The following is an 18,129-nucleotide window of genomic DNA, read 5'->3' as shown; positions in this document are numbered from 1 at the left end:
GCTGTTATGGGTATTCTGCAGGATTCTTCCAAGACATAATATAAAGAACTCCTACAGACTTGATCTCTTTTTATATAGCATAAATCTTACCAGAGCCTGTCATGACCACAGTGGCACTGAAGGGGCACTGCCAGATGAATGTATCGATAAGGATGGAACCCTGTTATGGGTAGAGTATAGATGTTGTAGATGGAGTTTTTTTAAGATGCTCGCATTAGGAAGCTTAAGTAGCATTATCAGCCTAATTTATCAATGTATGAAGCAAGGACAGCTTTGGGCAGCCAATTGCAATTTTTCTTGACCTAGTTCACTACAGTGTGGTAATGTTTCTATAAAGAAAACCATTTGTGTTTTGTCAACTCTGCGTTCTAATTCTGTTTCTTTTGTGCCAGTTTTCTTTTTAATGAATGAGTGACATTTTTGCCTCTGAGCGTTGATGTGCTTTCACACATTCTACTTTTACATATTCTGTAAAAAAAGAAAACATTCTCAATATGTTTTCATGTGCCTTTTTTTTATTTTTTTTATTTTTTATGAATATTGAGACAAATGCCTCAGCCCCTACCCCTGCAGTACAAACACTTTAACATTTTATGTAACATGGTTTATTTTTGAAATTCCAGCGACCTACAAGACTCTCTAGTAATTTTACAATTATATGAGAAGATTAAGGTTCCTGTTGACTGGAGTAAAGTAAACAAGCCCCCATATCCCAAACTTGGAGCAAACATGAAAAAGGTAAGTGAACGCCAAGAGGTCTGTGTTCTTGTACGTGTGAATTAGAAGCAAAAATGGCACTAGTGCTTGGTTTTATGTAATGTCTTTTCTTTCTTCTCAGCTTGAGAACTGTAATTATGCAGTTGACCTGGGAAAATCTCCTGCTAAATTCTCATTAGTGGGTATTGGTGGGCAGGACCTCAATGATGGAAACCCAACTCTCACACTTGCATTAGTCTGGCAACTCATGAGAAGGTAAGTGCAGCACTTTATGCACAGCGATAACCGGTTAGGAAACAATTAAGGTGGGGGGTTGTTGAAACTGGAGCAGCTGTGCATCATAACCAATCAGCTGATAAGTTCAGCTTGTTCAGATAAGCTTAGAAAAGTGAAAGCTAGAGGCTGATTGGTTTCCATTCATAGCTGCTCCCGGTTCTGTCTGCTCTAGTCTTAGTAAATGCCTCTCAATGTATTGTGCCCAGAATCAGATTATAAATCTAGCAAATCTATCTAGGGTTCAATGGGGAATTGATCTCTTATCGACACTGATCGCCAATGTGAGGGCCCTTTTTACACTGCGGAGTTTTTCAAGGGCTTTTGCATAAAAAAATAAACCTTAAAGGCTCAAAAATGCTTCCCTTTTAAAACCACTGAATGTGTTCATAGTGGGGCGGTGAAAAAAAATCCTGCTAGCAGCATCTTTGGAGCATGTTTGGGGATCTAAAAACACACCTTCCCATTAAAAGCAATGTAAAACCCAGTAAAATTGTGGCAAAAACACACCAGTGGTGTCCTTTAAAAACCACACCGCAAATGCGATAAAATCCCAGCAAGAATGTGCCACGGATCAATGGGGGCGGGGGGGGGGGGGGGGTGGTTTTGTGTGTGAACATTTTTACAGTTTTTCTTTTCTGTTTTTATTGATTTGAATTCAAGATTACTATAAATATTGTTGTACAGAGTAGGATGGTATAGAAAGTATCTGCCCAGGGTGTAAAATAGGCTAGGCATGCCATATTTATCCTTGTATACAAAATGTTCTACAATTTAGTGTTCACGCCAACATACCACACAATGTAGGTAGAATTTTCAGCAGGGGTCTCCAATAGCTGAAAATATATTTCAAGGCTTCATGGTGCCTAGACTTACCTGGAACAGCTTTGCTGCTTATTTTGTGAACTTTAAGGAAAGGTTTCTTCCCCTGGTTATCACCTTGGGTTTAAATACCTTCTTACTTTTAACAATGCACTAAAAGATATTTATTTAGCCAGCAATAATACAATTTATTTTTCATTCTTTTAAGGGCTCTGGCACGCAACCATATTCATGGCATATAAGCTTAGAGTAAATGAATGCAGTAGTTGGGTAGTTTTGCCCATAGATGGGTAATGACACAAAACTTCATATGCAGCTATGTGCATGGGCATGTTGCCACTCACGTTTACACAGTGTGTTTTTCAAAGCATGACATTTTACTTTGTGAAAAATACTTGTATACGGGTGCGTGTGTAAACGCAGGATACAATATTTACGTGAGCATAGCCACATCCTGAATTTTTTGCAATGCATGTCTGTAGGCAAACGCCAGCTGCAGCATCCCAGCACCACAACTAGACAGCCGTAATGTATTCTGTACACCTAAAATATGGCAATGTGTAAGAGCACTGAGTGCAATTTAACCTCAAGTCCAGGTGTTGCTTTTAGCAGTAATTGTGCCTTTGTTCCTTAGGTATACACTGAATGTGCTGGAGGATCTGGGTGATGGTGCCAAGGCAAATGATGACACTATTGTCAACTGGGTGAACAGCACTTTGGCTGACGCTGGGAAGACCTCATCTATTCAGAATTTTAAGGTACTACTACATAGATATAAAAAAACAAATCTGACGATGTTTGGCTTTTAGGTTTGCCTGTGATTTTTATCCCATTCTATTCTTTTTTACACTGTGCCTCAATGGGTAAATAGAAAGTGTTCAACAATAATTGGCCAATTGACATGAGCTGTTTCTTTAAAAAAATAAGTTCACCTTTTATAATATGTTACACCCATATTTAGGGTGTAACATGTTATGAAAGGACTGTCCCAATTCCCTGCTCTGATAGCTAGTGGGGATCTTCTCCCCCCCGCTAGCTGTCAAGTGGGCAAAGCCCTGCATGGCCCCATCACTCTGTGTTCTGGTAATAAAAATTTCTTCGCAGCTGTCAGCTTTTAGTTCTCAATGAACTACCATGGTGCTGTGAGAGCTGTGGAGGTTTTATTCTTCCTGTCAGTGTATCGCCTTGCCCGCGTGAGGTACGAGCAAGAAGATAGACAGGTCTGCAGGAGTCCTGCATGACATCAGCCGTCTGCTGATTATTGGTCAAATGCTTTACAGGCTCCTGTTATAAAATAATTGCTAATTGTTTTCCAGCTAAAAAATGTGCATTTATTTTTTGTAAAAAGGTGAACTCATCTTTAAAGCTGAACGCTGTGTAAATAACAAAATTGACACACAAGGGAAATAAAAAATGCTTAAGCTCACACAGGTTTTGTATACCTGTCAATTTAGAGTTTTACGTAGCCCTGGCGCACAGAAGCTAAACATTTCTTTTTTCCCAAATGAGGAAACCTGACAGTCACAAACCCTTTCAATAGGACAACGTTCTGATGTATGTCTTAATAAATTGGTTTTACTGGAGCTGTCAAACAATACAGACTGCAATAAATGCCTTTGAGTCACTTCCATCTTTTGTGGTGCTATTGGCTTAGTGGGCAGTTTGCTGTTGTGCATAGTGGGTCTCAAGCAGACTCTTGAACTTGACGTTCTAGGGCAGGGAAATAGTCATGTAAGTGCTGGTCATATTTGGAACTAAAGTGTAAATTTTCTCCATAGTCTGACTGTTATGAAGGCAGCAAGAATCTCTCCTAAAGCAGATCTAAACAACAAATTTACAATTTCCCAAAATGGTTACGTTCAAGGCATGCTGTGAATAACTGACATTTAAAGTGTAAGTTCATCTTGACAGAAAATCTGACACTGGATCCCTTCCCCATCCTACCTGGTTCCACTGTACCAGAATGCCGCGGTCCCCCGCTGTCGGTTACAGGAAAGCAGCTTCACCAGTTCAAGTATTTGAAATCCCTGTGGCTTTCTCTCCTTGCAGTGATGACAGTATGGGCTAAGCAGGTGCTGATTGGTCTGCACAGTCCATGTGATCCATACTGGCTAAGCAATATGGACACACGATTAAGCCACAGGAGTTTCAAATCCCCTCACCAGTGGAGCAGCTTTGACAGCAGGGGATTATGGAAATCTGGACTGGGTGGTATGGGGTCCAGAGTGAAGTTACTTTACAGATTTTCCATAAAGGTGAACTTGCCTTTTAAATATGGTATATGTCCAGGCATACCCCAAATTTACCCCCAAATTTTACTCGCTAGAGTGGGTCCTAACATAGTGTTGCTTGGGGGGGTAGAGTGATGTCGATGGGCAAAAATAGGCAGATTTCTGTAGAGATTTCAGTTCTTAAATGGGAAGTTAGGAACACTGGATTTATGGCAGAATAAAATATGAAACAATGTGCATGTATTCCAGAGACATGCATGTTTTTTTTTTTTTTTTTTTTGCCCTTGCATACACTTTAAACTAAAGGATTTAAAGGATAAGTTCACTTTTGTAACATGTTACATCCATATTTAGTGTGAAACATAAAGCATATTTCAGCTCCTGCCTCCTCTACTCCTCCCTTCGTTCCTCCCTCCTCCTATGACAGTAGGCGTTTGATCCTCTCCCCACCCCTGCTGTCAGAATTTAAAAACCGTGGGGCCCCGCCCACATGACCACATCATTAATTTAGAGTTCTGAAAATAAACTACATCTACTTTCAGCCTCCATGGCTGACAGTTTGTAGTTCCTTAAGTCACAAAATGAATGATGGAGATGTTTGGGCCATTCGCTAACTGCCAGCCCTATACAAGGTATTGGTAGGCAGCTGTGCTGATTGCCTTCAGGAGCCTGGTGTTGCTGATTGTGGTTGTAATGCCTCACAGGCTGCAGAGTGGAAAAAAATAATTGCACTTTTTTTTTTTACCTGCAAAAATGTGCATTTATTTTTTTCCCAAAAGGTCAACTTGGCCTTTAAGCTTGTTCCTATTTCTAATCTTTCTTTTGACCAATGAGGCTGACGGTTAGTTCCAAAATAGGTGGGGGCAGGGTCAAAAAAGTTTTGACTAGGAAAAGTTGAATTTTGCAAATTAAGATTCTTGTTCACAGTTGACTTGCATTTTATTTTCTTATTTGCTCTTTTAACCCCTTGCTGCCACATCCCAACAGCCCATTATGTAGGTGTTAATGCTGGTAGGTGGAGGAAACTTCCCAATCACGTGATCCCTGTGGTTCACTGTCACAACAGTCACATGGTCTGGAGCCCCTTCTGGTGGTTCCCAATTGCAAACAGTGATGGACAGCTGTATGGACAATTTGATAAGTGTGCTGGAAGTGAACTTGTCCTCGGACCAGAATTTTAAAGCCTCATGGTGTTGAGGCCCATGCATCCTGCTGCTGCATGTAGTCTGTTCGGGGCCCCACGATTTCTATCAGCAGCCTCCTCTTCTCGGGTCCCTTGCTGGCACTTCTTAAATGTATTACGATAAAAAAAAAAAACTTCTGACTTTACAACCACTTTAATTCGGCATTAGCATATTATTGCTGGATTCACTTCAACATTTTTCCACTTTTTCCACAGGACAAATCCATCAGCACTAGTCTTCCTGTGGTGGATCTGATTGATGCTATACAGCCCAACAGTATTAATTATGACCTTGTTAAGACCGGTTCACTCTCCGATGAAGACAAACAGCAGAATGCCAAGTAAGTGTGTCTTCGTTTTGTTGACATGGTAATGAGCTTAATGGCTTTTGTTCCATGGCTTTTTGGCAGCCATTGTTTACCGAGAGCTGAATTCTTAGTTGTCTGTTAGGATGTTCTGCCAGTGGGGTAAGAACTGGTTTATTTCTGTAATGGCTTCATATTTGTTTCTAAATGTTGAACAACTCGGCATTGTTCCTTGCCCATCCTCTGGAACTCACTACCCCAATCTGTCAGAATGTCTCCAAATTTAGCCACTTTTAGGCGATCCCTGAAAACTTTCCTCTTCAGAGAAGCCTATCCTGCCTCCATCTAACAACTGCACTTTTTTCTCCATGAGCTCACCCCCCCACAGCTATTACCCTTTTGTAACTTGACCCTCCCTCCAAGATTATAAGCTCTAATGAGCAGGGCCATCTGATTCCCCCTGTCTTGAATTGATCTGGCTAAAAGGCTGGTCTGCGGACCAGGCATCTAAAAAAGCCTTGTTGGATTTGCCCTTCCTTGGTAAGCGGCTATTTGGAGCCTCGTTGGATGACATTATTAAGAATGTCACTAGAGATGCACTGGAACTTCGGCCGCCGAAACATATCGTCCCGAAAATGGCCCTTTCGGCAAAAAGCCGAAAGAATTTTCACCGATACTGGGGCCAAAAACGGGGCGGGGCCTGCTGGGATTGGCCCCGCCCATCAGGGGGTGTCATTCCATCTTTAGTCTCTCCTCCTCCCCTCCCTCCTTGCCCGTGGTGTCTCGCTGTAAAGTCCCCCTCTCCCCAGCGGTGGCTGCATATGGCTCCTCAGCAGATGTGTAAATCGGCTGTGCAGGAGCTCGGGCACGCTGTTTACTATGAAAGTGAAAGCAAGGGAGAGGTGTCTAGCAGTGTGTGCTGGGCTTTCTGCCTCCCCCTAGAGTGCAGTACCCAGCATGGAGAATAAGGTACAGAGCTGCAGCTGACAATTTTTAAAGACTGTGTGTGTGTGTGTATATGTGTGTGTATATGTATATGTGTGTATATATATATATATATATATATATATATATATATATATATATATATATATATATATATATATATATATATATATATATATATACATACACACTGGTGATGCTGCATTGATCTCCTGTAGCATGTCTGCAGTCTCTGACCCTCTCCTGTAGCATGTCTGCAGTCTCTGACCCTCTCCTGTAGCATGTCTGCAGTCTCTGACCCTCTCCTGTACAAAAACATTTTTTTAAAACAGTCGATTTCGGTATCGGTGCCGTTTCGGTTTTCGGGATCTAGGAAGATTTATTTTCGGTGTCGGTTTCAGGAACCAAAAAACCCATTCGGTGCATCCCTAAATGTCACGGGTGGGAAGAGCATGTTGCCCCCACAGTCCAAGAAGGGTAAGGAGCCACGCCGCAGGCAAGGACCCTCATTTTCCACTCAAAAGAAGCTTTTTCATCTGCCCGGGACCTCAGGTAAATGCTCCCAGTCCGACAGGGTGACTACTGAGGGACAGAAGCATCCTTGGCCTTGCAAACCCAGCAAGCCTGCGAACAAAAGTGCTACCGCATGAAGGTTTGCCTCCGCCCGACCCACGGGTGTGGGGTCGCCTTCGGGAGTTTGCAGCTCGGTGGGCCTCTTGGCTGTCCGAATGGGTAGATGGAATTCCTCTCTTGGCCACCAAACAGATTTTTTCCCTCCAGTATACCCTTACTCCCAGCTCGCCAGGAGGCCCTGTTTGGGGCAGTAAGGGACCTGCTCAGCCGCGGGGTGATGGTGCCTGTTCCAGAAACTTAAAGGTTTCAGGGATTCTATTCCAATCTGTAGTCCCCAAAAAGAAAAGGGGTACGTCCAATCCTGGACCTGAAAGGCCTCTATTGCTTTGTGAAAGTGCAGAGGTTCAGAATGGAATCGGTTTGCTCCTTAGTTGCTGCACTCAATCAGGGGGACTCCCTGGCGTCTCTGGATATCCAGGACATGTACCTGCACATACCATATGCCTCAGGCTTCAGAGGTTTCTGCGATTTGCAGTAGGGGGAAGACCACTACCAATTTGTGGCTCTCCCCTTTGGCCTGGCTTCAGCACCCTGAGTCTTTACCAAGGTATTTGCTCCAATTTTTGTGGTGTTGCGGCAATGTGGGATCGCAATTGTGGGTTACCTAGACAATCTCCTTCTGAGAGCAGCTTCCGCCTCCAGAATTAAGGGAGGATGTGGCGCTCACCATGCGAACCCTACAGGATTTTGGGTGGGTGTTGAACCTCAAAAAGTCGGTGTTAGTGCCAACCCAGCACCTGGAGTACATAGGCCTACTGCTGGACTCTGTGGAAGTGAGAGTGCAGCTTGTCTGAAGGGAGAAACAGACTCTCAGAGCCCCGATGAAGCTGTTGATGAACCGCAGGCAGTCATTGCTGCGTTTCTGCATGCGAGCTCTGGGCCTCATCGTTGCCAAGGAGGCCCAATTTCACACCAGAGTCTTGCAGGAGGAGATATTGTCAAAATGAGACAAATCTCCGTTATCCCTGGATCAACAGATTCGGGTGAGCCAGTTAGGGGTTCTCTTCTCTGGTGGCTGAGATCTCTGGCCCTTCGGTCCGGGAAATCGTTCCTGCCTCTTCATTGGAGGGTGATCACAACGGACGCCAGTCTTACCAGCTGGGGAGGAGTACTGGGAGTACAATCGACCCAGGGTCCCTGGTTGAGGGAAGAATCCCAGCTGCCGATCATTGTGCTTGAGCTTCGAGCAATCAGGCTATGTCTCTCCACATGGTTGATGAGACTACGAGGTCGTCTGATCAGAATCCAGTCAGACAACGCCACAGCGGTGGCATATGTCAACCATCAAGGAGGAACAAGAAGCTCGGCTGCAGCACGGGAGATCGCTCACATCCTTCGGTGGGCAGAGCGACACATTCCGGCCCTGTCAGCCATATACATACTGGGAGTTGAAAACTGGCAGGCGGACTATCTAAGTTGCCAGATGCTGGACCCAGGACAATGGTCACTGCATCAGGAGGTGTTCAGGCTTCTTTGCCTGCTGTGGGGCACACCAGATGTGGATCTTCTGCCCTCTCGGCTCAATCAAAAGGTGCGAAGATTCGTGTCTAGGACAAGAGATCCTTGGGAGCAGTACCGGCTGATTTATGCCTTCCCTCCGCTCAAACTGTTACCACGTCTGCTCAGCAGAGTGGAGGCCGAGGGGATTCTAGTAATACTGATTGCCCCAGATTGGCCTCGGTGTCCTTGGTTACGCTGACCTGGTACGCCTGGTGGCGGATGCTCCTTAGTGGTTGCTGATGTGAGAAGACCTTCTGTCACAAGGTCCTATACTCCATCCTGCTTTACCGTCGCTGGTTTTAACGGCATGGCTGTTCAAAGCCAGGTGCTAAGGAACCGAGATCTGTCACTCGGTAATTTCCACTATGCTGAGGGCACAAAACTCATCTTCTCGGAAGATATACCATCGTACATGGAAAGCTTATATCTCCATGTGTGAGGAGGTGGGTGCGGCGTCCACGCACCTATTCAGTATCCAGGATCCTGCTGTTCTTACAGTGTGGAGTGGACCAGAAGTTGGCCTTGAGCACCATCAAGGGACAGATATCAGCCTTGACTGACTGTGGGTTTTAATAACCCTACGGTCAAGATTAATGGAGCTCGTCCGTCAATGAACTTCAGAGAAAAGGATTTTATGCTGAGTACAAAACTTTTTTCTCTTTTTTTTTTTTTTTTTTTTATGGAGCCCCTACAGTGGAATCGATAGCAATTACCATAGTGATATTAAACGCTTACTTTATTTAAAAAAAAAAACCTGAGGACCTACACTTGCATTATAGGATGATTTTTCTTTCCCTTTTTTTTTTTTTTTTTACCTACCTACTACCCCAAAATAGCCCCAATTAATAGGATGAGATACTCATGTGCTCAGCCCCAATACTGCGACATTCAAATGTCCAATATTAGATAAAAAAAAAATCTGGCACCACGATGTCTCAACAATAAAATGTATATGATTTTATTAGATCCAGCCGTTCCAGGAATCAATACCTGTAATTTATTGATTGTTGCAGCCTCTTGCCTAGTCCTTGGTTATTTGTTTATTGTTGAGACATTATGGCACCAGAGCTTTTTCTTTTAATGGACCTATGGCTCTGCTACCTTCAGTACCCTCATGTGTAATCTGGAAGATCTGGGAAGCGGCACCGATAATAGACCCAGCCGTGGCAAAACTGGATCACAGCTAAATGTTTGGGGAGGGAACACAGGTACTTGGCCATGCTGCGGCCAAACAAGATTGATGCCCCCCCCCCCCCCCCCCCCCAAAAAAAATGAATCTTTCTTTTGGTGGTATTTGATTGCCTCTGTGGGTTTTTTTTTTTTGCGCTATAAAAAAAAGCGACAATTTTGAAGAAACACAATAGTTTGTTCTTTTTGTTATAATAAATATCCCCATTTGGCTTTTAAAAAAGCAATTTTTTTTTCTCAGTTTAGGCCAATATGTATTCTTCTACATATTTTTGGTAAATAAAATCACAAGTGTATATTGGTTTGCACAAAAGTTATAGCATCTACAAAATGGGATAGATTTTTAGCATATATAATTTTTTTTTTTTTTTTTTTTACTAGTAATGGCGGCGATCTACGATTTTTATCAGAACTCCGACATTATGCAGACACATCGGATGCTTGACGCATTTTTGGGACCATTGCCATTTATACAGTGATCAGTGCTACAAAAATGTCACTGGCAGGGAAGGGGTTAACACTAGGGGCAGATCAAGAGGTTAACTGTGTTCCCTGTATGTTTCTAACTGTAGGGGGATGGGGATGACAGATCGTGGTTCCTAGCTAGTAGGAACTTACAATCTGTCATTTAACACATAACAGGGATTTGTGTGTTTACATGCCCTCCCATGCCCGTGATCGCTTGTAGCCAGCGGTCATTGCAACTGTTGGCCACGAGCATCAGCACACCTGCAATGCAGTGGACATGCGCCTGTTATCTCAAGCCCATGAGCCGACGTACAATGAAGGCGATTCATGGGATCATGCCAACCTGCCGCTGTATGACGGCGGCTGGTCGGCAAGCAATTATAGGTGAATTCCAGGTGTAGTATGTTTTTTTACATCATAACATTGGTCCAACTTGGAGCAATGCAACTATGTATGTGATGTACCTTGCTGATGCCCCTGGAAGCTGGAAATCACTTAAGTAGTCATCACTACACCAATGATATTCAGTTACTTCCAGTTCCTTTGCTGAGAAGCCTCATTTATTGTGAACACAGCAGGTTGGCGTCTCGGTAGACGTGCAGAACTAAAAAATGTATTTTGATTCTTCATTTACATAAATTTGTTTTAAATTGTTTAATCCATTTAATTAGTTTTCGGAATTTTTGTTCGTTTTCACATTTTTTTTTAAATTGTTTTAGGAACCATTTAGAATAGTATTCGAATATATTTAGATTTGCTTTCCAAAGAGAATAAAATGGAATAGAAAATAAAGGAATAGAATAGAAAAAAAAATAGAAAAGAATATAACCACCTTCAGAAATGTGAATAGAAAAAAAAATAGAATACGAAAGAATAGAATTAAAAAACAGAAAAATTAAAAGAAAAATAACTATTTCCCAAAATTCAAATAGAATCCATTCAAATATTAATAGAATAGAAAAGAATAGATTAGAATACAAAATAAGAATAGAAAAAAATAGAATAGAAAATGTAACCATCTTCCTATTCTAATCTATTTTCTATTCAAATTTGAATTGATTCTATTTGAATTTTGGAAAATTATTATATTTCTATTTTTTTTTTATTTTATTCTTTTTCTATTCCATTTTTTTTCTATTCTGTTTTTTTTTTTTTCTATATTCTGTTTTCTATTCGAATTGATTCCATTTGAATTTTGGGAAATGGTTATTCTTTCTATTCTGTTTTCTTTTCTATTCTATTTTCTTATGTATTCGAATTTCAGAATATAGTTATTTTTATTTTATTCTATTCAGTTTTATTTTTCATTCTATTTTGTTCTGTTTCACTCATATTATATTTTCTGTTTATGGTCATTTTTCTCCCCTATTCTATTCTCTTTGGAAATTGCTAAACAAATTGAAAACTATTTGAAAAACATTTGAATTTAATTTGAAGACTATTCGAATTTATTTGGATTCGAATTTTGTCCAATTTTTATATTTTTTTGTTCGAATGCGTTAATCATCAGTGCTATTGTAATTCGAAAATTCAGATAAGTCTACTGCTTGGCATGGGTATTTTTTTATTTTCTGAACGAATACAAAACATTCTCTGATCTGATTATAATAAGGTGGAGAGACAGTGGGTGATGTCCCCTGAGTTGTGTTTTTTTTTTTTTTTCCCCTAATATATCTTATTATTGCTCTAGATATGCTGTGTCCATGGCCAGAAGAATTGGAGCAAAAGTATACGCCCTTCCTGATGACCTTGTGGAAGTGAAGCCCAAGATGGTTATGACAGTGTTTGCTTGTTTGATGGGCCGAGGGATGAAGAAGGTGTAACTGTACTTGTTTTCAGCTGTGGAGGAGTGTGAGACTCGCAGGGTGTATGGCTTTCAAGACGTGGCAGTCCGAGGCCTTTCCGTACTGCCAACATAAAAACGTTTTTGATGGTGGCAAGACTTTCAGGTTTGCGTGAACATTAGAAACTACCCTATTCTCAGGAAGCAGCACTGTATGCCACAAGTGCTCTTTCCCAGCTGAACCTTCAAGATCATACCAAAATGCATTCAAGCTTGGACCACTCGTGACCTTATTTTTTGCTCTTTGATCTTCCGCTTTAGAAATTCCAAGCAATAAATTTTGAGGGTATGTCATGACAAAGGTGCAATAAATACCTTGTTGCCTTTTCTCCTGCAGGGCTTCAACATGCCTGAAAGAAAGCAGTCTTGATTACTCAACCAGTTAGATTGAACTATTTCTCTTAGTGCAGTATGAGAGAATATGAATAAAAATTGGTTTCTTTGGGCCATAAAATTAGAAATGTGTTTCTCCTTAAATCAAACCATGTGCTTTGTTAATGCAGGGTAAAGCAACAAATTGTTTAAACCCCCCCCAATCAACACATACCAGCCCTTTTCTCACTCCCCACTGCGGTGTTCAGCTGCTGGAAGTAAAGAAAATGCTGGTGCTTATGGGTATGGAGGAACATGTGACTCACGCCAAATCTTTTATTTACACAAGGTGGCTTCCCCCGGCCAGTTGAATAGCGTTGTGCAGTACAGCAATGTACAATACCCAATTATGTTAGTTTTCATTAGCCTGAATCCTACAAACCATTGGTTGATTGGATGCTGTGAATGTTAATGCTATTTGTCCAGAAGTCCTAATCTTATAGTACAGTGGAGTAAATAATGCAACCATGGTTTCCTCAACTGCTTCATGAATCCTGTCATTTAAAGGAAAAATACAGGGTCCCATTGCTTGCATACCTCTGGAAATTATACGTGTCTGTCCTAATAATACTCTGGCTCCAGTAGTTTAAGCCCATCACAGGGAAAAAGTAAGCAACCATTAATGTCGGGAGTCCTGATATTCATGCTTGTTCTAGGTTAGCAAGCCAAAAAGTATTGATGTCGGGGAGAAAAAACAATAACTTTAACTTAAAAGGAACCTCATGTTTCCACTTGTTTGTACACATTGGGGTGTTGCAGTTCTCTTATTTGTGCATGTACTCTGGAAATTTGCTGTTAACATTACAATTATGTCACTGCAAAAATATGTACACCTTGGCAAATCTGGGCATAACAAGGCCTACTGGGCTGCTAAAACACCTTTGTGCTTTCTTGGTAGTGTTTTGTGGGCTAGGCTAACACTGCCCTGTGGTAGCCAGTTGCCTTTCTTTGGTATGAGTCATGTAAACAATAAAAAAAAATCATGTTCAGTTGGTTACTAGTGCAGTCAGTGGCTGCTTCCACTGGGTGTGTGACAGTCATCTGGGAAACATTCTGGAAATAACCATATTATAAAGGCACTTCTAACCAAAACCATAGGACATCTTTCCTTTTCTGCTTAGTTTTTCTGTTTGCATATATCATTCCTGGGTTTTATTTTGCGAATGTGATTGATAGTTTAACATGAATGCATTTTTGTGTGTATCTTGGTTCAAACTTCATACATTACCATTTTTTTTTTTTTTTTGTATAATGCCTGCATGAACATTTATTTTTTGTAACAATTTTTATTTAAAGGTTCTATATACTCAAACTGACCTGTTTTATCTGGAATTGCTGGTTTCATTCCTGCCGAGGACCATACACTGCATAGCAGTATGTATTTGCATCTGAGAAAAAAAGGGCCAAAGAATTAAGTTACTTTAACATCTATATTTGCATATATTTATATAGCTTTGGCGACCTGTTTGCTAGATTTTTACGATCATGCTGCTATTTTATGCTGTTGAAAAATGATATGATGGCAAAGCAGAACTCAAATAAAGAAACTGTTTCAGCATGTCCCTTGGCTTGGTGTTGGTATCAAATTGAGATAAAGGGTTTTCTTGACTATTTTTACATTTATTTTGCTTTCAGTATAAAAATGTTGGTACATTTGAGGGTTTGGTAGAAAACCATGATGGAATAAATGAATTAAAATGCAAACTAATGTATTTTACGTTGGCACACATTTTGGTTTCTTATAGATATGTTTACTTTAACGTAAACCTGCAGCTAAGCTATGGACATTCAGGTAATTCTGTATGAATATATACAACTTTGCTAGTGATATAACTTAACTGTGGCAAAATTACTTGACTGACTAGAACTAGACAAGGGTACGCTTCCCTATGCACCAAAAGGCCAGTTGACTAAAACGTAATCTTTATTTTAAATCATAAAATGTATGTAAATGACCATATCGGGTATACCTATAGGATGAGGTCAATGCCATTCTATATGAAAATAAACGTTCTATCTCTGTGGTAATACTAAAGGGGAGGGGGGTAAGAATGTGTCAGGATAAAAATTAAATCATATCATGTAAACCTAAATGAAAATAAAGTCAGAAGGTGCCCCCAAAATCAAATTGCCCAAACCCAACATGTTTCACTTTTCAGAGCTTCGTCTGAGGTAAAAATTTGAATAAAGTGAAGAAATTGAGCAACCAGGAGTAGCTGACTGTTGCATGGTGAAATGTCATATTTAACACTTGCAATGTCATATTTTTTAAACTCTTAAGAGGTACATGACGGAGGTTATCAAATGCGCTCAACAGGAACAAACAAAACGGTGTGGTACATCTTGCAGTGCAAATATTTCAATGTCTTTACAAGTACACTGCATTTCTCAGCATATTGATCCCGATACACGTGTTGTAGAAAACACCATAGAAACACTAAAGTACAATGGCTATTTCTCAAATCTTTTAGTGATATAGTTACGTGTTGGTTACAGTAAGGGCAGAACAACGCCAAACATCCCACACTTTTTTATACTTGGGCAACCCCTCTGTTCAAATATGAGATTTTCATAGGGTAATAACTGATTCGCTAACCAAAGCCATGGATGGATGGAGGCGTGGGCTGGATCCACTTAAGTGCTACAGCTTTATGGGTCGTAAAATGTCTCCAGTAGCATGGTACTAATGTCTTGGCCATTGCTCCTCATCAAAGAACCCCAGCAGACAGACCAGTGGGGTACATGGAACAGACATTGATAAGACTGCAGACAATATCTCCGTCACCTGTTGCCAGTATCTCACTATAACTGGTCAGACACCTAACATGCACGAAATCCACACGTGGACAGGAGCACCTAGTGCAGGCAGAGTAAGTATTTGGTGCATTGCGTGCAGTCTGACCAGGTCAGGTATGTTTGATGTAGCATATAAAGGTGGATTAATTGTTGACTGTGGGAGATACAGATAGATGGGCAGAGCATGCCTCCTCCCAATCCTCCCAATCCTCATCAGACTAATGGGAGACAAATTGTTGCCACTCGATGCGCACCTCCAGTGGAGTCCCACTAGTCATGGCAGAGAGTAAATGTAGATACAGAGTTAAGTCCCCTAGGGCCACGAGATCGAAGCACTCCTTTCAGTGGGTATTCAGAGAAGTCCGTGTCACAAATACAAAATTGAGTATGTAGCACATGTCAAAGTTGTAAATGCCTATAAAAGGTAGATTGGGGCAATTCATATTTTCTTTGCAATCCTTCAAAAGAAGCCAATATACTTCCATTTCCAGAGTCTGCAAATTGCTTCAAATGGGGGAACGTTGGGTTGTGCCAGAGTGGTAGCGCCTCGTTGGTACCCTGACAATTTTTAATTTTCTTGGTCTCCCTCCACACTGTATGGGCCAATGTCAATATTGGTATGTCTTTCCCCCAGGGTGGCCATAGGTGCCTCCAGTGCTATCAACAGATGTTTGCTTTTAAGGACATAGGCGAGATGACTCAACCACTGCCGGTGTAGCTGGTCCCAACCAGTCTGTCAGATGGCGTAGCTGCCCAGCCAAATAGTTTGTTCGGCAATGCCATGCCAGCATCAACCTTAGGGTGCTGCAGAGTGGAGAATTTATTTCGGCCACCCTATGGGTGGCCCAAATAGAGGTGATGAGTAGAGTGTCCAGTGTTTTTAAAATATTTACGTACTAAGGTAGGCATGTGAGAAGTCACATACAGACACTTGGGCAGAAGGATCATCTTTAATGAGATTAGTCCTGCCTGCCACTGACAGGGGAAGTTTGGCCCAGACAGTAAGTTTTGTTTTAATCTTGGTAACCAGAGGGTCCAGAATCGCTTAGGAAACCACTGAAGGAGACGGGATAATAATGCCTAAATATTTAAACAAGGTCCCTACATTAAGAGGGCATGGAGGATCACTGCATGCAAGGGCCTGCAAGGAAAAAGGGCATCACTGCTGACTTCTGCCAGTTAATGTTAAGGCCCGAATATGTGCTAAATTTGTCTGATTTGCACTGCTATTCCTAATGAGGCAGAGGTATCCTACATATATAAAATGTCATCTGCATATAGTGATGCCTTTAAAAAGAGACTGGCGAAATCTCAGTGCCATCATCTCGATAGCAACCACAAACAGCAGACACAGAGGGCACACCTGCCTGGTACCTCTTCAAAACTGTATAGATGGTGATCGGAGACAATTCACTAAAATGTTAGATGTGGGATCCTTATAAAGTATAGTGACCCATTGTTGGAATTTAGTGCCAAAGCCAAATGAGCGTAACGCAGCCATAAGAAAGGGCCATTCTATTGGGTCAAAGGCTTTCGCAGTGTCTAGCAAAGCCAGTGCACAAGACTCGGGCAGAAACTTTCTAAGTTGCGCTATTAATTGCGTCCTACATATGTTAACGGAGGTACTTTCCGGGCATAAAGCCAGTTTGGGCTGAATGAATTGTAGTAAGAATGAGATGTTTGGCCAGAATCTTTGTTAGTATTTTATAGTCAATATTCAATAGACCTGTGCCAGAACAGGGGCAAGAGTGTCCAGGTATTTACAATATATTTCCAACGTAGACCAGCTGGACTCGAGGCCTTTCCCTTGGCCATAGATGCTACTGCTACTACCTCCCTGACCTAATCTCCCGTGATATCTGCATCTAAGTTCTCCCCCTGTTCCTGAGTTAATGTAGAGAATATAAAACCAGGAAAGGCATGCATCAATGTCTTTAATGGTAAATGTAAGAGTAGAGTCATACATGCTTGTATAGAAGTCGTGAAAGCAAGCAAGTATAGCTCCAACCAAATGGGCCTCCATACTGTCAGGACGTGTTATTTTATTCACTGCAGAGCTACCAGATTGCTATCGAGCCATATGGGCTAGTAACTGATTGGACCCACATTCAAAATATTTCTGCTGGGTATAGAATGCTTTCCTTTTTGCAGCAGCAGACATATGGTCTGAATATAAACTCCTAGGGGATACGGTTAGGCTGCTTTCACACTGGGGCGGTATTCAGGCGTTACAGCGCTAAAAATAGCGCCTGTGTAGCGCCTGAAAAAAACTGGCCCCTTTCACTCCAGTGTGAAAGCCGGAGGGCTTTCACACTGGAGCGATGCACTGGCAGGACGGTGAAAAAAGTCTGCTAGCCGCATCTTTGGAGCGGTGAAGGAGCGGTGTATTCACCGCTCCTAAACCGCTCCTACCCATTGAAATCAATGGGACAGCGCGGCAATAGCGCCGCTGTAGCGGCACTTTGCGGGCAGGTTTAACCCTTTTTCGGCCGCTAGCAGGGGTTAAAACCACCCCGCTAGCGCCCGCAGACCGCTGCTAAAAATAGCGGCGCTTTACCGCCGACGCCCGCACCGCCCCAGTGTGAAAGCAGCCTTAGTTGTGGCTGTCAAGTTGCTTCAGCTGTTTGGTACTTTTTTGCTGGATCTTCCTCATCTTGTCGGGAAGAATGTTTAATAAATGATAGTGGACTTAAGAGCCCCTCTCAAATTAGCCTTCAAATGTGTCCCAAAACATCAAACCATGTTCAGAGCCATGGGGCTTCCAGGAATGCGGCTAGTTGATCTGGTATCCTGTCATTGGACCCAATCAAGGACAGCCCAAAAGGGCTGAACCCGCCAGGGTCTGTGAATTCC

At 41.9% G+C, this 18,129-nt stretch overlaps 1 protein-coding gene across 4 annotated transcripts in view; it reads left to right on the top strand.

Moving 5' to 3' along the window:
* PLS3 (plastin 3) overlaps positions 1-14,040 on the top strand; it is a 132,163-nt gene extending 118,123 nt beyond the window's left edge. For all 4 annotated transcript variants that reach the window (XM_077448119.1, XM_077447882.1, XM_077448041.1 and 1 more), the window contains 5 exons: positions 624-738; positions 839-972; positions 2,447-2,570; positions 5,443-5,567; positions 11,956-14,040. In XM_077448119.1, the coding sequence (XP_077304245.1) occupies positions 624-738; positions 839-972; positions 2,447-2,570; positions 5,443-5,567; positions 11,956-12,088 (631 nt within the window). In that variant the 3' untranslated portion in view covers positions 12,089-14,040. The remainder of the gene's footprint in view (positions 1-623; positions 739-838; positions 973-2,446; positions 2,571-5,442; positions 5,568-11,955) is intronic.
* Positions 14,041-18,129: the final 4,089 nt, after the last annotated feature.

Source organism: Lithobates pipiens, unplaced genomic scaffold, assembly GCF_037356315.1.
Source record: "Lithobates pipiens isolate NorthernLeopardFrog02 unplaced genomic scaffold, aLitPip1_a1.2 Scaffold_1, whole genome shotgun sequence".
Taxonomy (NCBI): Eukaryota; Metazoa; Chordata; class Amphibia; order Anura; family Ranidae; genus Lithobates; species Lithobates pipiens.
This window is presented reverse-complemented; position numbering and strand designations above follow the sequence as displayed.